The sequence below is a fragment of the Canis lupus genome, chromosome 2 (assembly GCF_003254725.2).
Source record: "Canis lupus dingo isolate Sandy chromosome 2, ASM325472v2, whole genome shotgun sequence".
NCBI lineage: Eukaryota > Metazoa > Chordata > Mammalia > Carnivora > Canidae > Canis > Canis lupus.
Window position 1 is genome coordinate 23,541,659 of NC_064244.1, and position 22,938 is coordinate 23,564,596.

At 39.6% G+C, this 22,938-nt stretch overlaps 1 protein-coding gene and 1 long non-coding RNA gene across 21 annotated transcripts in view; one reads left to right on the plus strand and one right to left on the minus strand.

Moving 5' to 3' along the window:
• LOC112658995 (uncharacterized) overlaps positions 1 to 22,938 on the plus strand; it is a 47,601-nt gene that overhangs the window by 12,617 nt on the left and 12,046 nt on the right. For 2 of the 3 annotated variants that reach the window (XR_003136091.3, XR_004813472.2), the window contains exon 2: positions 22,402 to 22,543. This is a non-coding gene — a long non-coding RNA (uncharacterized LOC112658995). Of the gene's footprint in view, positions 1 to 14,834; positions 14,904 to 22,401; positions 22,544 to 22,938 lie in introns of those variants that run through there. The other variant, XR_004813471.2, reaches the window with a different exon arrangement.
• The window catches only part of CELF2 (CUGBP Elav-like family member 2), an 815,728-nt gene continuing 805,902 nt past the window's right edge, over positions 13,113 to 22,938 (minus strand). For 15 of the 18 annotated variants that reach the window (XM_025445402.3, XM_049100929.1, XM_025445396.3 and 12 more), the window contains one exon: positions 13,113 to 21,079. In XM_025445402.3, coding sequence (XP_025301187.1) covers positions 20,952 to 21,079 — 128 coding nt within the window. In that variant the 3' untranslated portion in view covers positions 13,113 to 20,951. The remainder of the gene's footprint in view (positions 21,080 to 22,938) is intronic. The other 3 variants (XM_049100920.1, XM_049100936.1, XM_049100911.1) reach the window with 1 other exon arrangement.

Genomic DNA, 22,938 nt, shown 5'->3' on the forward strand with positions numbered 1-22,938 from the left:
CAATTTTCCCAGTACCATTTATCTATCTATCTATCTATCTATCTATCTATCTATCTATCTATCTATCTAATCTATCTACTTATTTATTTTTAAAGATTTTATTTATTTATTCCTGAGAAACAGAGATGTAGGCAGAGGGAGAAGCTGATGTGGGACTGAATCCCAGGACCCCAGGATCACGATCTGACACAAAAGCAGACACTCAGCCACTGAGTCACCCAGGTGGCCCAGTGAAGACTTTTAATGCTATATTGAATAGGAGTGGTAGGATGAGCACCCTTCTCTTGTTCCTATATTAGAGGAAATGCTTTCAACCGCTTCACCATGTTAACTGTGGGCTTATTATATATGATGTTTATTATGTTGAATTATGTTCCTTCTGTACCTAGTTTGTTAACAGTTTTTATCATGAACAGCTGTTGAATTTTGTCAGATGCTTTTTCTGCATGTATTGAAATGATCATCTAATTTTTTTCTTTCACTCTCTTAATGTGATAAACCACATCAGTTGATTTACATATGCTGAATCATCCTCACATCTCAGGTGAAAATCCCAGTTGATCATGGTGAGTGATCCTTTTAGTGTGCTTCTGAATTCTTTCTGTTTGCTAGTATTTTATAGAGAATTTTTATATCTATATTTATCAGGGATATTGGTCTGTTGCTTTCTCTTCTGGTAGTGTCCTTTACTGGCTTTGGTATAAAAGTAATGCTGGCCTTGTAATATGCGTTTGGGAGTGTTCCCTCCTCTTATTTTTTGGAAGAGTTTGAGAAGGATTGACACCAAGTCTTTAAGTGTATGGGAAAATTTACCATCTGGTCCTGGACTTTCCTTTTTTTTTTTTTTTTTTTTTGAGGGGACAGATTTTTGATTATTGATACAATCTCTTTACCTAGTAAAGAGATCTGTTCAGGCTCCATATTTCTTCCTGATTCTGTCTTGATACTTTGTATATTTCTCAGAATATTCAGTTTCTTGTAAATTGTCCAGCTTGTTGGTCTATAGTTATTCATAGTAGCCTCTTATGATTCTTTGTATTTCTGTGTTATCACTCGTAATGTCTTCTTTTTCATTTCTGGTTTTGTTAATTTGGGTTCTTTCTCTTTTTTTTCTTGGTTAGTCTACCTGAGATATTGTCCATTTTGCTCATCTTTTCAAAGAACCAACTTTTACTTTTGTTAATCTTTTCTTTTGTTTTCCTGGTGTAGAGTTAGGTTGTTTATTTGGCATCATTCTTCTTGAGGTAGGTGTTTATAGGTATACCTTGGAGATATTACAGGTTTGATCCTAGGCTATCACAATAAAGTGTGTATCTCCATAAAGTTATTCAGATTCATATTTTACTTTCCCAGAGCATATAAAAATTATGTTTACACTATGCTATAGTATATTAAGTGTGCGCCAGCATTATGTTTAAAAATACAACTAGAATTTTATCTTATTATTTTAATTAAAACATACTTTATTGATGACAATGCTACCCACCATCTCAGCTTTCAGCAAGTCCTAATCTTTTTGCTGTTGGAGAGTTTTGCCTTGACATTGATGGTTGCTGACTGATCAGGGTGGTGGCTGCTAAAGGTTGGGTTGTCTGTGTCTTTCTTTTTTTTTTAAGACTTTATTCATGAGACACACACACACAGAGAGGGGGGGGGGCAGAGACACAGGCAGAGGGAGAAGCAGGCCTCCCATAAGGATCCTGATGTGGGACTTGATCCCAGATCCCAGGATCATGCCCTGAACTGAAGGCAGGTGCTTAACCACTGAACCACCCAGGTGTCCCTGTATCTCTTTTTTATTTAATTTTTAAATTTTATTAAAAATTTTAATTCCAGTGTAGGTAACATACAGTGTTATATTAGCTTCAGGTGTACAATATGGTGATTGTACAATTCCATGTATTACTCAGTGCTCATGAGGTAAGTGTACTATTAATCCATTTTACCTATTTCACCTATCCTACCATCTACCTCCCTGCCAGTAACCATCTGTTTGTTCTCTGTAGTTAGGCAGTTTTCTTAAAATAAGACAACAATGAAGTCTGCTGCATTGATGGACTTTTCCTTTCACAAATGATTTCTCCGTAGCGTGCACTACTGTTTGATAGTAGTTTTCCCCAGTGGAATTTCTTTCAAAACTGGAGTCAGTCCTTTCAAACCCTGCCACTGCTTTGTCAACTAAATTTATGTTATATTCTAAATTCTTTGTTGTCATTTCAACATTTTCATAGCATCTGCACCAGGAGTAGATTCTATCTCAAAAAACTACTTTCTTTGCTCATTCATAAGAAGCCACTCCTCATCTGTTAAAATTTTTACCATGAGATTATAGCAATTCAGTCATGCCCTCAGGCTTCTCTTCTAATTTTACTTCTTCTGCTCTTTGTACCACATCTGCAGTAACTTGCTTCACTGACATCTTGGTCCCCTCAAAGTCATCCATGTGGATTGGAATCGACTGCTTCCATATTCCTGTGAATGTTGATATTTTGAACTCTTCTTATGAATCATGAATGTTCTTAATGGCATCTAGAATGGTGAACCCTTTCTAGGAGGTTTTCAACCTCCTAGATCCATCAGAGGAATAACTAGAGTACATATTGCCTTATGAAATGTATTTCTCAAATGATAAGACTTGAAAGTTGAAGTGACTCCTTTGATCCATAGGCTGCAGAATGGCTGTTGTGTTAGCAGGCATGAAAACAACACTAATCTCATTGAACATCTCTATCAGAGCTCTTGGGTGACCAGGTGCATTTTCAATGAGAAGTCATGTTTTGAAAAAATTTTTTTTTTTCCTGAGCAGTAGGTCTCAACAATGGGCTTAGAATATTCAATAAACCATATTGTAAACAGATGTACTGTCATGCAGACTTTCTTGTTCCATTTATAGAATTTAGGCAGAGTAGATTTAACATAATTCATAAGAGCCCTATGGTTTTTGGAATGGTCAATGACCATTGGCTTCAATTTAAAGTCACAGCTGCATTAGCCTTTAACAAGAGTCAGCCTGTCCTTTAAAGCTTTCAAGCCAGACATGGACTTCTCCTCTCCAGCTATGACACACCTAATGGCATCTTCTTCTAATAGAAGCCTGTCTCATCTACACTTACAATCTATTGTTTAGTACAGGCACTTTCATTAATCATCTCAAGTAGATTTCCTGGATAACTTGCTGCAGCTTCTACATCTGCATTTGCTGCTTCACCTTGCACTTAGATGTTATGGAGATGGTGTCTTCTTTAAACTTTATGAACAAGCCGCTGCTAGCTTCATGCTTTTCTTCTGCAGCTTCCTGACCTCTCTCAGACTTCATGGAATTGAAGAGAATTTGGACCTTGCTGTGGATGAGGCTTTGTCTTGAGGGAATGTTGTGTCTTATTTGATTTTCAATCCAGACCACTAAAATTTTATATCAATGATAAGAGTGTTTTGCTTTCTTATCATTTATGTGTTCATTGGAGTAGCACTTTCAATTTTCTTCAAGAACTTTTACTTTGCATTTATAACTTGGTTAACTGTTTGGCACAAGAGACCCACATTTCAATTTATCTCTACTTTTTACATGCCTTCTTCAGCAAGTGTAATCGTTTCTAGCTTTTGTTTAAAGTGAGAGATACATGATACTTCTTTTCACTTAAACACTTAGAGGGTAGTGTAGGGTTATCAGTGGGCTTTATTTCAACATTGTGCCTCAGAATAGGGAGGCCTGAGACTCAACAGGTTGGTTGAGCCTTGTTGGTGGAACCCCAGAACTCACATAACTTGTATCAATTAAGTGTGCCACCTTGTATGGCTGTTGTTTGTGGTGCCCCAGATCAATTACAGTAGTAACACCAAAGATCACTGATGAGCACAGCAAATATAATAATAAAGAGTTAGAGACTTTGTGAGAATTACCAAAATGCTACACAGAGACATGAAGTGAACAAATGATGTTGGAAAAATGGCACCGACAGACTTGCTTGATGCAGTGTTGCCATAACCTGTCAATTTGTAGAATACCCAGAGCAGCCCCAGTGGCTCAGCAGTTTAGCACTGCCTTCAGCCCAGGCATGATCCTGGAGATCTGGGATTGAGTCCCACGTCAGTTTCCCTGCATAGGGCCTTCCTCCCTCTGCCTGTGTCTCTGCCTCTCTCTCTCTCTCTGTGTCTCTCATGAATAAAATAAAAAGTCTTTAAAAAAAAAATTGTAGAATACCCAGTATCTGTGAGGCACGATAAAATGAAGTGCAATAAGATAAGGTATGCCTATATTACTTTGAACTTCTTTGCTCCATCCAACAATTTCTGTTATGCTGTTTTCATTTTGTTTCTCAAAATAGTTTTTTATTTCTCCTTAATTTCTTCTTTAATCCATGGTTTGTTCAGGAGAGTGTGGTTTAGTTTTTATGTATTTGCGAATTTTCCAGTTTTACTCTAATTATTGAATTCCAGTTCATCTCATTGTGGTCAGAGAAGATGCTTGGTATGATCTCAGTCTTCTTGAATTTGCTTAGACTTGTATTGTAGCTAATATATGGTCTATCCTAGAAATTGGTCCAAGTGTAGTTGAGAAGAATGTGTGTTCTGTTGTTAGATTGAATGTTCTGTTATGTCTGTACAACCATTTGATCTATATCATTGTTTGAATTCACAGTTTATTCTCTGCCTAGGTTATCAATCCATTGTTGAGAATCCAAGTCTTATTGTAGTGCTGTTTATTTCTCCTTTAGCTCTATTAGTTTCTGCTTTATGTATATAGAAACTGATGTTGGGTGCATAGATATTGAAAATTGTTATGGTTTCTTGGTGTATTGATCCCTTTATCATTATATAATGACCTTCTTTTCTCTTTTTATGCCATTTTTAGTTTAAAGTCTATGTTATCTGATATAAGTATAGCTACCCCAGTTTTTGCTTTTGTTTTTGGTTACCATTTGCTTGAAATATTTTTTTCCATGCCTTCACTCTGAGACTGTTTGTCTTTAAGGTGAAAATGAGTCTCTTGTAGGCAGCATATTGTTGGATCTTGTCTTTTTATCCATTCAGCCATTCTATATCTTTTGATTGGAGAGTTTAATCCATTTACATATAGTAAGTATTGATAAGTAAAGACTTACTGTTAGCATTTTGCTAATTGCTTTTTTTTATTGTTTTGTGCATCTATTGTTCCTTATTTCTAACTCTCCTGCCTTTTTTGTGTGTGTGTTTTGATGTCTTCTGGTTATGCTTTGACTTCTCTATCATGTTCTTTGGCGTAATTTCTACAGGTTTTCCCTTGTTAACATGAGGCTTACGTAAAATATCATAAAATTCTGACACCCTATTTTAAACTACCAACAACTTCACCTTCCATATAATTCCTGTATGTTACACTTTTGTTTCTTTTCCCTTTTACATTTTAGATAATTGGTGTTACACTTTACACATTTTTTATATTGTATAACATAATTTTTGGGCTTATGGTTCTTTTTACTGCATTTAATTTTTAAACTAGAGTTGAAAGTGAATTGCATACTACCATTGTATTACAGAATCTAACTTTCAGTGTATACTTACCATTACCAGTGAGTTTTACACTGCCTTGTTATGTTCTCATGATGGTATCTAACATATTTTTGTTTCCACTGGAACAACTTCCTTGGGCATTTCTTATAAGGCAAGTCTAGTGGTGATGAATTTCCTCAGCTTTTGTTTATTTAGGAAAGGCTTTATTCCACCTTAATTTCTGAAGGACAGCTTCACTGGGTTTGACATTCTTAGTTGACAGTTTTTTTTTTTTTATTTTAATATTTTGAATATATATCATCCCACTTCTTTTGGCCTAAAAAGTTTCTATCTAGAAATATGTGGATAGTCTTATGGGCATTCCCCAGTATGTATCTTCTCTTTTCTCTTGCTGTTTTAAAAATTCTTTCTTTCTTCTTTGTCTTTTGACAATTTAATCGTAATGTGTTTCTTTGTAGCCCTATAGTAGTTTGCTGTATTATGATTCACCCTTTTTGGAGTCCTTTGGGCTCCTTGGATCTGGAGGTCTTTTTCTGCCAGGTTTGGGAGGTTTTCAGTCATTATTGCTTATATTTTTTCTTTTCATTGTGTACCATAAATCTCATAGGCTTTTATCACTGTTTTCATTCTTTTTAAGTTTTTGTTCCTTTGACTGAATACTTTCAGATGTCCTATTTTTCAGGTCACTGTTTCTTCTGCATAGTCAAATCTCTTTCTAAAGCTTTGTCTCGAATTCTTCAGTGCAGTTACTGTACTAGTTTTAGCTCTAGGATTTATATATATACATATATATATTATATATATATATATATATATATATATATATATATATATATATATATGGTTTCTCTTTCTTTGTGGAGTCCTCATTTGTTCATGCATTGCTTTCCTAATATTTAGTTTTCTGTGTTTTTGTTGTTCATTAAGCTTCTTTAAGGTGATTATTCTGAATTTTTGACAGTTCATAGATGTCCACTTTTTTGGGGGTCAATTATTAGAACTTTTCTAGTTTCTTTTGGTGGTGTCAAATTTACCAAATTTATATATATATATGTGTGTGTGTGTGTGTATATATATATATATATGTGTGTGTGTGTGTGTATATATATATATGTGTGTGTATATATATATATATATATATTTTTTTTTTTTTTTTTTTTTTCCCCTTGTGTGATCCTTGATTCCTTCCATTGGTATCTGCACATTTGAGTAACTGGTCTCCTCTAAGTGTTTTCAAGTTTGCTTTGGCAGAGGTAGTTTTCACACATTAGCTCAGTTTGGGTTTCTGGACATGTCTGCTGGTGGGATCTGCTCTTAGGATCTATTTTAGGGGGAAAGAGCTGTTTGAGTTCTGAGGTTAGAGTAGGGGTTGGACCATTTGCTAAGACTAGCTGGATAGGACTTTTGGCTTGGTTTCCTGCTGAAGTGAGGATGTAGAATGGGTTCCTTGGTTGCCTAGATTCCTTGGTCAGGTTTACTAGATGGTCTGGACTGGGTACTATACTCAGCAGAAGGTGGGACTGTGAATTTTTGCTGTTTGGGTACCAAGAATGTGCACTGAATATCTTGGTTAGGTAAGCCTACTAGTTGTGCTCTGCAGATGGGGAAAGCCATACATATGCTGTGTTCTGCTCCAGGGCCACTGTAACCAGGGCTTTCAGATGGGCTACATACTTCCTGGTAAGGTTCTCTTGTCAGGCAGATTGAAGGCTGTATTTGGCAATAAGTGGAACTATAAATTAGTTTTCCTGCCCAGGAGAAGCAGCTCCAAGGCCACTCAGGCTCTTTGTGGTCTTGACTCAAGCTGACCTGTGCCCCCGGTTCCTTGGCCAGATAAGACCACTGGCTTTGTTCTGGAGGTAATTAGCTCTGCCCACCTGCCTCCTGGCTTGACCATTGCTGAGTTATGCAGTAGCTTCAAGATGTTCTTGTGGGCTCTTTCTGTCAGATGGGGCTGGGGGCCATACTCTGCAGCATATGATTCAGCTCTCCTGCTTGGGTGGGACTGGGAGGGCAACTCCCAAATTTTCCCTAATAGGCTTTCTGATTGGGAGGCTGCTGGGAGGTATCCTTTACAGTGTGTGAGGCTGACTCACCTCTTCTGCCTGGGCCTAGGTAGACCAGGCTCCAGGGCCAGCAGAACTCATTATTTGAGGACCTGAGTCAGGCAGACCCACACCCTGTTGAGTTTCCTGGTCAGACTGTGCCACTTATTTGGTTCTGCAGATGCACAGATCCATTGCTTAGGAATATTACTTGGGCTTTATAGGTAGAAACTTCATCTCCCAAGACCTGAGAACTAGTGGTTGCACATCCTTCCCTGCTTCTCTCTCACAATCAAATTCCCCATGATTGAGCCCCTACAGAATCCCTTGTGTACCTCCTGGGGTAAAAACAGAGTAGGGGCTCCCATGAAAGCCCAGGGGTGTGGTTGAGATCTGTTTTCCCTGGACTCTGTTTTCCCCCTGGAGGAACCATATACTCCGAGTAGATTTCTTGGCATGCTGCTGTGCTGGCCTGGGGGTGTGGCAGTGTCATCAGCATACTTCTCCAACATGGTCTCTCTTGGTGTCTGTCATGCTGGGGGCTGCTTTATCCTTGCCTCTGTGTTCTAGAATTCTCTCTGTGGTGTCTTGTCCATGAATAGCTATTAGTGGTTCTTCTTGGGAGGGGAAGTGAGGTCTAGAACAAGCTAAACAACTTGTGGCCATCTTAGAGATATTCCTGTTTTATTCTTGAACAACAGAGTCCCCAGTATTTCCTTTTTGGTTGTTCTAGACAACTCAAGGGGGCTGCCTTTCACATCTTTCATCCCAGGAACATGGAAGTTGAATTGGAAATCCCTTTTGCTCTGAAGCCTGCTCTGCAGAGGGTGGGACACCAGGGAAGCCTGGCAGATGTCAACAATAGCTTTCTATGTCTGGGCTGAAGTTGCTACTAGGAATAGGGATAGATCTAGCCCTGTAGGAGAGCTGAATGAGGCTCTTGGATGGTGGAGCATACATTCACAGTGGGATGGGAAGGTAGCAGCTGGGTGGAGAGCAAGCTCATGTGCCCTGGAACTACATGTAGATGGATGATGACTGCACTGTTGACTCTGCAGGATGTCTTCTCATGCTGTAGCTGCCATCCCTCATTCTGGCCAAGGCTCTCTCTCCCCTTACCAGTCCTCTCCCAGTCTCATTGTACTCTTTAAGGGGAAGGTTCTCATTTGTTCCAGGTCTCAGTCTTTAGAGATGAAATTAGTGGATGGAACATGTTCTGTAGACTGGTAAGGATGTGCCATAGTTGGCCAGTTTGGACCATGACTCTGGCACATAGAGCTATTTCACTCAGCTCTGCCATTGTAGAGCCTTTGGTTTATTGAAGACTTTAGGGCTAGCTCCTCTGCTCCAATCACCTGTTTTATTTCATTGTCCCCCAGAACACACCTTTAAGCTCTAGTCAGGGAGACACTGTGTCTGATAGCGCTGAGTTCTACCAAGGACTAAACTGTCTGAAAGAGCTGCCATCTCTTTGTAGAATTTCAGTACATAATTTCATGTGGGCACCGTGTGATATACTTTCTTGTTGTGCAGAGACAGGTGTTTTGTCTGGACCGTCTATTCTTTCTCACTTGAAGGGTTTCTCCTTACTTGGCACATATGCAAATGATGGCGATTTCCTGGAGGCTGGATCACCCATTACTTCTCTTTGCAGTCCCTCTCCCTCCTAGAGGGCCTCACATATGGTAGCTGCTTAATGTATATCTTTTGCATACATGAATGGTTAACTGATTGTGCACTATTTCTGTGATAGCTATTGACAAGTTGGGATACGTCACTGATTACATTTCCTGGATGTCAGGAGCTAAGTGGCAACAGTAGCGGCATCAACTTTTTGCCTTTTCAAGGCTGTTGTGATGACTTAGTTGTATTGGCTGTGGGCTGGTCCAGGCCCCATCCTGCTCAAAGTACTAACCTGGCAGATTGAACAGTAGGTGCAAATGGGAGTTGACCTGCTGCTCAGGAATGTCTTAGGATCATATGCCTTTATTCATAATTTTTTGAAATTGATTTTCTCCATTCTGTAGCTTTTCTTGTCTCTTAGATGTTAAAAATCTATCTAGGAACAGTCCCTAAATATAAAATGTTTTGGAGAGTGTGCAAAATTTAGCCTAAAAAAAGATGACAGTTTACGAAGGTGGCTTGATCTCATGGTAGGAATGTCCTTTCCATTCAGGACCCAGGGGCTGATTAGCCCTGTGGCAACAAGAGAGAACCTGCATATTTGGGACCCACAGGCAGAAAAGTGTTCTTCTTTCTCCTACCTATGTCCCAGACCTCCCATAGTGGCTCCTGACTTTTGCCAAGAGGCCTCTAGTTTCCACCATCCTCAACCCATACCATAATCTCTCTCCACAGTTATTTCCTGAGTTGTCCATTTAATATGGAATGTTCTTCTCTGGCCCCAGTGAGGCCACCTGTTATATTGATACATCCATCTGTCTATTCACCCACCTACTCTTCTACCCTCCCTCCTCTCTTCCCTCCCTCCTTCCTTCCCACCTTCCATGCGTTCATCCACAGATCCATCCATCTACCTATCTCTCCATCCTTCCATTCAACCACCCATCTCCCTCTCCATCCTTCTATCCCCCCAGCACTTTTGAGCACTATTTGCAGGTACTGTGTGAGGCACTGGGAGTACAGTGATGGATGAGAGACAGGCTGCTCCATCTAGGAGCTCATGTTCTAGGTTCAGGAGACAGACATAAGCAACATGTAAACAGCGCACGAGAAATAGTGAATGTTATGATGCATCGTGGACAGAGAACTATGAGAATATAGAAGAGAAATGAGGAAAGAAGAAAGAAGAAGAGAATGAATCCAAAGGCAATTAATAATTGTCACAAGGCTTAGGTACAGATAAGCCTTTTATCTTAGGTACAGAGTTACCCTCTTCCAAAGCAGTGTTTTAAAAAATCTTTTGTGCATTTAGTAGAAAAATGTTTTTTTCTAAATAAAATTCTGTATGAAACAACCAATAAATAAAACAAGCAAAAGCAGAATGTCTTTGGTTAAATTGGGGGTGGGGTGAAGATGGGGGTGGTGATCTGGAAAGATTTCTGCTTGGCTGCATCCAGACTTCTGAGCCCTGACCTCTGCTCTTCCCTAGGTGGTCAAAGTTGTTTGGATTCTGGTTGTTGCTGAGGACACAGCTTTGCCTTAGAAGTGCATAAAACCTACAGGCCTTTACAGGCAAACCTCTAGGTGATTTTGGCACCCACTTAAGACCCAAACTTGATAGCTGGGCTTTTCTTTTGGGGAAGAGAAATTTATATATATTACTTAGAGTTAGGAAGGGGTGGGTTATAGTGAAGAATCAGTTGCCCCTTTTGAGAATGGAGTTAGTTCTTGGTCCTCATGGCCTAGGGTAGGACTGTGGGTACATTAGCCTATAAGGTATGGTGGGCAAGCTTCTAATGTATAGTTTCTCACAAGGAAAAAAGCCTGTTCTGGGACTTGTTAGTATAGAGATCTCTACTTGAAAAGCTGTGGTATCTGGTTGTGCCTTGTCCATATTTGTCCCAAGAACCCAGGGATAGCTCCGAGGCTCTCTGGGGTTGGCTGAGCCGACCGTGGTAGGAGACAGTAACATACCAGGCCAGCAGAGAGGAGCTGAGCTGACTGTGTCGGTAGGTACTACCACTGCTACTAACTGGTTGACCTTACCGAGTATTTGCAAGTGCGATAGACCCTGCTCTGAGTGTTTTCTGTGTGTTGGCTTAATTAATCCTCATAATAACCCCACGGGAAGATATTGTTTTTACCCCTATTTTGCTGATGATATTAAGGCACAGAGAGGTTACATGGATAATTAGTGGTGGAGCTCAGCCTTAAACTGAGACAGTATGGCTCACCAGAGAAAGCTCTTAAGTGTTTTTGTAGGTTTAACACCAGCTTCATGTTGGAAAGTTCATGCAGTCTCAAAATAGGGGATTTTAAAATGGAGCTTTAACTATAGTTGACCAGTCTTTTAGATTTATATATTTAATATCTCTATATTTGTGTATTTGTTTATTTTTAAAAACATCCTCCAGATGTAGGCAGGTATAAGTTGGTACTAGGCTGCTTTGCTGTCCTATAGAAAAAGGTAAAAAGAAACATAGCCTTCCCTTAAAGCAGTTCCCACCTGACCATCAAGCCTCACTGTGAGCCAGGTCTCCCAGTGTGGAGCCCTTGGGTGGTGAATCAACAGCAGTGGGCAACGAAGGTGGAGAACCACTGAATTGGGACTGAGATGGAGAGGGCATTATACTGTTGTCCACTCTTCCCTGACTGAACCTCAGAGCTCTCCTACCCATTATTGCCTTGGATGTGTTCTCTTAAGAAAGGAAGATGCTTTCTAGCTATGTGACTGATGCTCAAGGCAAGACTATGAAAAAAGTACTGCCTAAGGCACCTCCCTGTAGCCGGCTTTTTAACACTTAAGCCCAGGTCATTTAGAGCAATGGCTCTCAAAATATTATTATTATTATTTTTACTTTTGAAGCAGAATCTCTTTGTCCTAACCCCAAAGTACATGGCTCCAGCAAGCATAGACATCTAGACCCTTTGATTTAACTACTCTTGGCTATTTCTCTGATCCTTCACTTTCACTAGAAGTTGTTTTGTTTTTGTGCCAAATTGAGGAGTAGGATGTTTGGGGTGAGAGGAGGCAGAGACTGGAAGAAGAATTTCAGATTGTGGATTTTCATTAGCTATGCTTTCTCTGTCCCTCATTATCAGGGATTACTAAGATTTGTTTTATAAAGGATTAGGATGTCTGTGCCATTTTGCAAGTCGGAGTTTAGGAGTTTTTCTTAGAATCAAACATTAATCAAGAAAAACAATCTAACATAAAACCCCAAAGCAAAAAAAAAAAAACAACAAAAAAAAAAACCCAAGAGAAAGCTCCATTCTGTTCAGACTTAAGGCCTGTAGGAAAATTTTCAAAAGTATTTCTTCAAGGGGCCAAGCAGCAGGACTCCCATTTAAGCTTTGCAGCTGTTGTAGGATGTCTCCCTCACATATCGCTTTGAAATTTTACCCCTCTCATCCTGAATGATCAAACACCCTCTCTGCTCGCTCTCATTTTGCAGGCCTGAATAGAGCCACCATTGCGCTCCAGCAGGGTATATAGTTTTTAGTGTCACATCACTTTGGAAAAGCATTGACGCAAACCAGCATTATTCTTGGATCTGCCTTTCTTTTTTGTCCCCTTTCTTCTGAACCTGAAGAGATCACATTCAGAAAGGCAGTTGGGTTTTCTAGTTTAGGGCAGATTCTAGACACTTTCCAGGGGTCTCTGGCAGTGAAGGGATTGTTTTCTTCTGCCACCCATCGTGCCCTAGGTAGAGATTTGCCATGGTCACCAGTAAGGGAATGGTTTTCCAGGTGTCTTTTGCTAAAATGTACTCGGAAGAACTTCCCCCCACTCCATTTTGTTTCCAAAGAAAATTTATTGAATATTAAGTCATAAAGCCAGTGATATAATTATAATGAAAAATATCCTGTATCACTCAAGACTTAAAAGAACAAAAATACCCCTTAGAAACACTGCCTTGAAAAATAATCACATTAACTTTACACACAACAGAATCCTTTCTTAAGCTTTATTTAAGAAATCGAGTACTATATAGTTCAATATATATAAGACACATCCAGTATTGTGTTCCTGATAGCAAGTGCATAGATTTTGTTAAGATATCATTTCACTCGATATAAACGTTTTATGGTCACATGAAGATAATATTCCCAGTGATTTTGCCCAAGCATGAGAGGAGAAAACAGAACACAGCAAAAATAGTGAGCTACAACAGAGATGAGAAACAAAAACAGCGAATTAGCAGAACAGTCGATTCCTGATAAGTGAATAAGCTGATTGTTTGGTCACAATGTTTTATTCACTTATCAGGAACGATTCACAGTACGTTGATGGTCACTGTGTTTCCTCGCCTGCCAGCTAAGAGGCCCGGCCTGTGGACTGTTGGTAAGTGTAATGGGCTGGGCAGGCATAGCTGCCGCCAACATGGTAAATGTTGACAGTCCTGTAATTTCCCAAGGTGTCTGTGTGTGGCAGACAGATACACCTTGCTAACTAACACTGCAGTGGTGTTTTACAGAATCAAAATGAGAAGTATGAATTTAAGCAGGGACCAACTTTACAGTCATGAGTACTTAAGGGAACTAGCATTTTGTCCCCTTCTTTGGAGAATTACTAGTTTTGTTGTTTTTCTAAAAAAAAACAACAAAAAAGTGGCTTTGTCTTTCCCTTTTACTGAGCATGAGTATTTTGCCTTGTGCCAAATGGTGGAGATATATATATATATATATATACACACACACACACATATATATATATATTCACACACACATATACTTGTATTACTTACAGATTTTAAAAATAAACACTTGCATCTTGGAAAGAATTGATCACTCTCTCTTTACCCCCTTCTCCCTCCCTCACACACCCCATCAAAAAAAGGAAAAGAAGAAAGAAATCACACCTTTAGCCGTCTTTCCCCACTAAGATAAGCAGTGGGTTTTCAGAGGCAATCTGATGAAGGCTATGAGATTTAAAGCAGAAGTATTGGCAGGAAGTCAGCTCCCATCTGTGCAGGTTTGGAGCTGGTGGAAGTCACTTCACTGAGGTGTTCGGCCTATGGGGGAAAGAGCCTCCTTTCCTCCACCTCACCAGGTCCCTCTGTTGTTGAGCCGACTAGCAAAGACAATCTAGGGGGCAGAGGGGCCTCCAACACCAGAGGGTGAAGGGCTTGAGCACCTGCGGGGAAGATCTCATTGGCAGCGGGAGGAAGGCTGCCCGGTGCTGGGTGGCCTGAGTCAGACAGTTTGTGCGTCTGAAAAGTCGGAAAGAGAGAAGACAGAGGGAGCAAACATCAATGGAATCTTTTAAGAGCACTTGGAGAGCAATCAGATTCCTGAGCATAAGAGATGGGCAGAGAAGGGAGGGGGGCCTGGAGCTTAGGTTTCAGAGGGCGTACAAGGAGTAGTTAGTTGTTCCTTCAGTTGTCTTTTGGTTAACTGGGGTTGGGGTGATAGTGGGGGACAAGGTGTTCATTTGGGAGGGAGTGTGTGGATGCATATGGCATTCTTGGCTTTCGTTTGGAAATGGATGATGGATACATCCTAGAGATGTGAACATGAGAACCTTTACCTCCTTCCTTCCCCTCCCGCCTCACTGAGTGGAGCTTCCTTTTGAGCACTCTTGGAACTAGTTCCTTTATTTTCTGTTATTTTCAATAATTAACTGCCCCTGGGTTCAATCAGCTCTTAAAAAGAAATAATTTAAATTACTTTTCTTTAGGTAGGTCGTGATTGATAGGAACGTGTAAACTGAAGTTTAACCCTTTGACATCTTCTATTCACCAGGTCAGTGTATCATTTCTTCCCTTAGAGCTCACCTCTTTCAAAAAATGTGGTTAGTTCCTAGGAAGAGTTGGTAATGATATGCCTTTAGACTTGTGGGGAGGTAGAAGGAACCCCAGCTCTGCTGCTGCTCCTTTTGCTTTTACATCTCAAAATGATTCAGCAAAGCAGCAGCAGTTGTGAGTGAGCCTTAGGAACTGCATCCGTGCACACATGAGAGGGAAAGAGGAGAGAAGGTGACAGGTACCAGTAGGGTCAGAAGACCAGAAGAGGTCTTGGCAAATCCAACTCTGTAGGCAGTGATTTAGGTGACGATAGAAATAAGTAGCAATCTTGGAAGCAGTGCTTAAAATGGGCTGTTGTATATAAATCAGAGGTGGCTGGTGTTTTCCCCCTTTCCCCAAATCAGATATTCACTTAGGTGGAATCGACTGTATCTTTTTACACAACATATAGAAAAAAAACATACGTGAAACAGTGAGGTGTGTAGATGTATCACCAACACAGAATGACTACCAACAATACAACACGCAGAGAGAGAAACAAGTATTAGGAAAATGGTTTAATATTGGAGACAGAAGCAAAAAACTGCATCACACAATAACATACGTTACAAAAATAAGTTTGACTGTTTCAACTACACGGTTATGTTCACAATGAGGACAGAAGAATCAGAAAAAACTTTGATCTAAACAGCAAAAAAGCAAACCCCTAAAGTTGTAACTAATACATTTATCCACTTAAAGTGACTGAGTACTTCTAAATCTAATTACCTTATTGTGTAACTGCACAATACAGAATAAAAAGTGAAACTTACCGCTGTATTTTAAGACAAAATTCTAATGCTAGATATAAGCAAAGGGAAAAAAGAAATCAAGCCAAAGTTTTTAATTCTCAAAAGAAAAGCAACTTTCTTTCTATCAACCAGAAATCAAACTTGAAACCAGTCATTGTCAGGGGGCCACTAGAGTAAGCCACAAAAATTTCCATTTTTTTTTAATCTCCAGTATAAAAAGTTCCACTGGTACAAAATGCGTAAGTACAATCAGTTGTAGAAATAGGAAAGCCTGCGTATTTTTTTTTTTTTTGGCTCAAATTCCATCAAACAACAAAATCCAAATGCATCAATAAAACAAACAATACTCAAATGGTCTTACAGTTTCCACTAGGTTGCATTAACTTTGGCTTTTCTCAGACAATATTTAAAAACTATTTTGTAATTCTAAACAAAATGATATTATTAATCTACAAACAACAATTCTCACAGCACAAAAAAACACAAATACATTTTTTGTATGACATTATTCAAAAAGGTAATGAAACTACAGGTTTTTTTAAAATTTTATTTCTTCTTGTTAATTAGCACTTAAGATAATAAAAACAAACAGTAAAATGAGTCCAGAGTAGCACAAGCCAAAGAACTATAACCCCTATGGTGAAAGAAAGATGAACTTGTTACGCCTTTGAGGACTGCCATTTTATCACAATTCTCTAATTTAGTGTAAAAATGACTATTCTCTACACTTGATTTTAAAAAAAGCAGTTTCCCTGTGTGTTTTTCCTTCTGGCATAGGCCCTTTGCACCCTTGCAGCTTTTTTTCCTTTTGATATTAAAAGATAAAGTGAATAAAAGGACAGTTTGTCTCTGAGGAGGGTCAGCTTTTAAACAATGCAGACATGCAAAAAAAAAAACCAAAAAAAAAACCAAAAAAAAAAAACAAAGAAAAAAACCAAAAAAACCAAAAACTTTCTTCCAAAATGTACTGTTTTGGTTGCCTGCAAAATAAGAAACACCCAATGTGAAGTGCCCATCCTGAGCCTCTTGTCACCGGCACTCAGGCTCCTCTTGGGGAGATGCAGGTGGGTGAAAGGAGAGGAGGACATTTTGAAATTCAGATGGTGTTCTCTTGTGTTCTTTGCGTCCGCAAACCACCCTAAGCTGTATGTGAGAGAGATGTGCGATGACTCCTGGTATTAAGCTGATTGCTGCAGGAAGTACAAAATAGCCCTCAAAGGATGAAGGAAGGCCCCAGCAGTAGTAAACACGTGTGAGGATAATACAAATCATTTCATTGTTAAGTGCATGTGCTATAAGAAGGAAACTTGTTTTGTGTTTAGTTTTTGTGTTTTTTTTTTGTTTTTTTTTTGTTTTTTGTTTTTGTTTTTTTTTTGTTTTTTTTTTTGTTTTTGCATCATTAGAGGCTAGTCCTTTCCATCCCAGGGCTATCACGTCCACACACACATTAAACCAAACAGAGTGGTGAGTGGGAAAAGGAGCAAGGAAAGGGAGCCAGCAGTTTCTGAACTCCTTTAGAGACAAAGAAGCTTCCAGGGCCTGCTTTCAAGAAGGCAGGAGTTTGTGTTGGGGTTTTCAGGGATGACACTGGGGTTTGTCAAGACAGCAAGAGATCTGTTCAACATGAAGTCAAAGTAATATGGCACTTTACAAAGTGGCAGCAGGATCTGGTGCTAGGTATTTGGTCAGTGGTAAAGAACAGAGTTATATGGTCAGACCCCTTTCAATGATTTCAATTTATAAAATTAACAAAAAAGGGAAAGAAAGGACTATCAGCTTCTAACCCCAGACACCTTGCTTAAATCCGAGGTATCTACTGGGATCAGCGAATGCCCAGCACAATGGCTGATTAGAAACTAAGAAACAAAAATCCCTCAAAATACTACCCCATCACAAAGTCGCAGTCGCTTAACTGGAAGCTATATGAAAATATTCTGAACTAGAACATACCCCTACACCTGATCTCAAAAGCATATAGAATTTAAGGTTAATGTAGGTGCTGAATCTAACATCCCCCATAGAAGAAGGCTTACCCAATAACTGTTTTAAATGAATACCAGAGAAGGAATTTCAGCAGTACATTATTAAAAAAAAAAAATGACCAGAAATAATCAAAAGTAAAAGAAAAAAATAGTGTAGGGGAAAAAAACCCAGAGAGGATGAAAATAGGTTTTTTTTTTCTCTTCAGATTTGACTTGTGGAGGTTTTTTTTTTTTTTGGATCTCCACCAATGGGTAAAAAAGTAGGACAGACAGAAAAAAACTCAAAAGAGAAGATGTATGAGTGGGCGGGGGGGGGGGGGGAGGAGATCCAAATTAGAAACACCCCAGAACAAACAAAAATGACAATGGTATAAAAAGTTACCAACGCTCCAGACAGCTCTGGGTAGAAAGGGTTAGAAGTTCAAAACTTTCTCACCTTAGAGGTTTCCATATATTATGAAGGAAATACATCGTGAGGTTGCCGTCACAGCATTGATGTGCAGAGCGGTTAAAAAAGTGAGACATGGGCACTTATACAATGTCTTACAAAAAACATCATAGAGAAATAACAAACAATAACAATTTCAGGCAACAAGACCACAGGATAGCAAGTTAACAAACTTTTTAACCTCTTTTTTTTTTGTTTTTTGTTTTTTAAATATTAGGGATTTATACAAAACACATAATAAAATACCCATGTTATCAAATTACTTCTCACAAGAAACACACTGAAGCTCTAGGAAGGAAGTACCTTTGGAATTTGGCACTATATATTTTCACTTTTTTTCTTTAAAAGAAAAAAAAATCACATTTTGCTGAACACAAACACATCTAAATAGTCCACAATAATAAAAAAAAAATGACATCAATGCTTTACAAGCCAACACAAAACTTATTCTGGAATAGGGTCTTTTTTTTTTTTTTTTCCCCTCACATGAAATTTTTTTTTTTAAGCAAACTTTTTTTTTTTGAAATTCTTTAAGTAAACCAATTCTAAACTTGTCTTATCAACAGAGAACATTAAGACCGTAAGACTCATGATTGAAACCACAACTTAATTCACAGAAGCACCAACATAACACAGTTTACAGTAACCTTTCTCCTGTACATTGAAACAGTATAAAATATAGGTAATTTCATGTGCATTAAACCATGGATTGTCTAACTGTGAGTCAGTTCAGCAAAAGGTGACACAAATAGGTAGCATTTGCCCCAAAACAGGGTAAATATTTTTTCTTATACTAATCTACAAAAAGTGGTTCTATATATATATCTTAATGAGAAAGTGAGCCACCTAAAATGGCCTTATCAAAAAACTTTACACTGCCTGAAAAATGTAAAAACTATTACAGACCTCTAGAGACTTAAAATCAGACAGTTTTTTTTCTCAAACTGTTTTTGGAAGTAGTCTGTTAGAAACCAACATTCTGTGTCCCTGGACACATATTGCTATTGTTACCAGTGACCGGGAAGAATGCCAATCCCTGTATAATACTTTCAAGTCTGTTTTATGAAAAGAAAAAAAAAATAAGAAAGAAACGTTTTTGCCACAGGTTTTTTTTTTGTTTTTTTTTTCCTATGATTAATTTGTCTAATAATAAATTTCAGTCTTGCATGAATGCAGCAATGTTTTTCACATTGACTTCCCAGAATTCATAGCTAGATGAGGTCACATGCAAATTTCAAAGGTCAAACTAGATCAAAGGTCAGTAGGAGAACCAAATGTGATGTGAGGTCAGAAAGACATCAGAAACAATGACGGGACGATGAAACTTTTTTTTTTTTTTGAGACGCCACAGGGACATGCTAGGCAAACGGTGAACTAACGGGCATGAAGATGTCTAGGGAGAAAACAAGGGAGAGTAAAAAGTTACACAGAATCTACGCAGCAGCAACAAAATCACTCTTAAGGGTGCAGGAGAAAAACTAATGCAAATCTTAGGTCATCGGGGAGTCTACAGAGCCATTCCCGTAATTTGCATTTCTTACAATCTTTATCCACAGCACAATGGAACCCCAAGAGAATCCATCCAGAGGAGGAGAGGGGATGGATTCCGGGAGTTTTGGGGTGGGGCTGGCGAGGGGAGGGGAGGAGGATCCAGTTTCAACGGATGTAACATATGGGGGAGAGTCAGACGGCCGAACTATAAACTAGATAGATCATGGAAGCTACGCACAAAGTCGTCAGACAGATACGAACAACAAGAGGGAAAAGCATGAACTGTAGGCCTAGGGTTCAACGGTGAAAAAAAGCCCATTCCTAGAACGATTCCTCTAGAGACTACTTCAAAAGGATCTAGCTAGCACAGAGAACTGCTCTTTAGGTACCCAATAAGTTAACAATAGGCAATAAATAACTTCCATTATTTCTGAGGCAGTAAAAATTTTGTACAAAAATAGAAATGCTTTTTTTACAAATAAAATTTACAGGCCTGTGGCTTTCTTTTTTATTTATGTATTTATGTATTATTTATTTATTATTAAATTTATCTTTCAAGAAACATCAAGTATTTTCACTCATTTTTATTTTATTTTTAAACCCTGTAGCTTTAAGAAACAGATCTCTAAATCTTTTTTTTTACATTAATCCTTTCTAAAAACTAAAATAAAACAATAACAAAATAGACAACCAGTGTAATAATCTGACCGATAAATGTCATGTTTCTTTGAACCCTAAAATAAAATCCTACTTGTTAAAACAAACCAAATGTAGTGGAAAGACGTTTGTATTGTTTTTAAGTGCTTCTCCTGGCTTCTCTCTCGCGCTAGGTCACCACCTTAGCCTCTAAACGGTTGGCGCCCTCCTAGGGGCTGGGCGCGGACAGGAGGGGTGAGTTCTCCAGGCAGTGCTCTGGGGCACCAGGGGTCTCAGAGTTAGAATTGCACGTTAGCCTTTTGTTTGCCTTTTAAATTCTCAAGATGTCATTTATTTATGTGTGTTTTTCTTTAAAAAAAAAAAAAAAGCAAAAAAACGAGAACAAAACAAAAAAAAAAGGTCAAAGGAGATTCAAATTGCAAAACAAAGGAGAATACAGTGGCACAAGTGGAAGAGGAGTTTTACTCGATAGAAACAAGGTAGCCCAAGTTTTAATTATGGCGAACTGGGTGGGGGGAGGGGGAGGGGACATGGAGGCCTTATTGTAAAAATAACCGTCTCTCTTGGTAAAAGTTGGCAATGTGGTCCTCCTCTGCCTTTCCTGTTGAGAACAGGCTGGCTTGTGGGACTTACCCTAAGAAAGCTAAAATAAGAGCAGGGAGCCTCTGGGGTTAGGATCAGTAAGGTTTGCTGTCGTTTTTGGAGCGCTTCAGCTGCACCTTCAAGCGTTTCATGCCAATCTGAAAGCCATTCATAGCCTGGATAGCAGCTTGTGCAGACACCGGATTGTCGTAGCTAACAAAGCCTGCAAGACACAAGGGGAAGCAGGGTGGGAATCAACATGGGAGAGGCCGCAGAGGCAAGAGGAGGGGGCAGGATGTCACGGGGTGGCTGGAGAGTGTAACTGTACGTGGTGGGTAGCGTGTGCGCCTCCCGTGGGCGCAGTGCAGCTCTGTGCGGCTGTGCACCTGCTGTGGGCCCACCCGGCATATCCACTGACAGGCAGTGAAGAAGGCTGGTGGGCCTGGGAATCTGCTATCCTGACCACAACACCCCTCCTCCGTGAGAAGCTCAATCTCAGACTCCTGGCCTGTTTGCTGATTTCAGCCAAGTCCGTTTGTGTTTAAGGCCCCTTCGAACCAATCCTAAGAGAACCCCTGGTGCCAAAGTAGACGGTGCTCATGGGCAGAGGTATAAATACTCTGGGGTCAAAGGGCCCCCAGAGGCTCACCTATCCCAACCAAGTGAGGTTTAAAGGCAGGGCAGGGAATGGTACGCTGCAAAGACCGTGGCTTTACTTCCAATTCTCCATCTGTAGCCACATAGCCCACCCTGTTCAACTGTCGGATGGGGTCAGTTAGTGAATTACCTCTAGAATACTCTGTACTTGGGTTTTTACCATTTTGGAGTTATTTCTAGTCTAGGGACCCAAGGAAAATACTGGCCCCTTCTCCTTAATATCTCAACTTCCACCTCCCAAGATCCATTGCATTCAACAGACTGGAAATTGCTACCGTATACCCCCTAAGAAGAAAGAGTCTGCATAGCTTAGGCCTTAAGAGCCATCCTAGTGGACTTCCCAGGATCTTTCTCTGTACTAACTCTCACAACCAAAATGGCACGGAAGGCATGCGGTTGAAAGAGCCAGTGGTGCTCTGCAAAGTCCGATCACATAGTTTGTTCTAATGCTGGTGGAGGTGGGAGGGTACATGCAAAGCCTTCTTTAGGTAATGCTGATGTAAAGGTGTTGAGTTTGTACCGTCCCTAGTTCTGGTGTAGAAAGGAAGCTATTATACAGAGTGAATTTTAGTTCTCAAAATCAGCTGTTCAGAAGGTGCTATATATACTAAGCTCCTTCAACTATCTACTTGCTATTGAAGTCTAAAGCTAAAGAGAAAATTCCTCTACAAGCTATAGAGGAGGAAGAAAAGTACATAAATATACCGTTAGCAGAGTTCTCAGCTGATAAAAATGAGCATATGGTATAAGGCAGAAAAGCTTTTCCTAGGCAGGCTGTATTGTGAAATGGTCGTACAGATTTTTACTAAATCTAATTCCCAGTCTATGTGCTCTTGAATCCGAGACTTAGGCTCTGATTTTCTCCTTTCCTTCTGGGTCTTTATCTAGAAGCAGCAAGATGATTAAAGAATGGAAATGGCTCGAGGGTGAAATGGATCACGAAACCTGGCCAAGAGGTTAGCATGAAAGAATGGGCTACCTATGTCGAGCAAGTCTAGGACTCCCCCAAATGAGGCCAGCTGAAAAACAGGTATGTATGGGATGCTGCGGCTTTTGATAAAAATTGAAAACAGTGCACAGTGCTAAATAGAATTGTCTGCTGACATTCACAGGTACAGCCTGCATTATCACACCTTGGTTAAATAGTCTATGTGGGCCAATATAGAATCTCTTTTCAAGGCAGTAAGTATTTTCTCAAAATCAGACCTTGAAGCACAATTCCTTTCCAATCTCCAAATAAGCCCAGGACATTGTTTAGTGATGAGGAGTATAAAAGCCTGGCTTAAAACCTGGGGCAGGGAAGCTCCCAGCTCTAAGTGCCTATTGAAGCACACACACCCTATATAGAACAACTCACTTTCCATTTCACCCGTTGGTGAACCATCACGAGGGGGTTTATGTACTTGTCATAGCAGCAGCGATTGT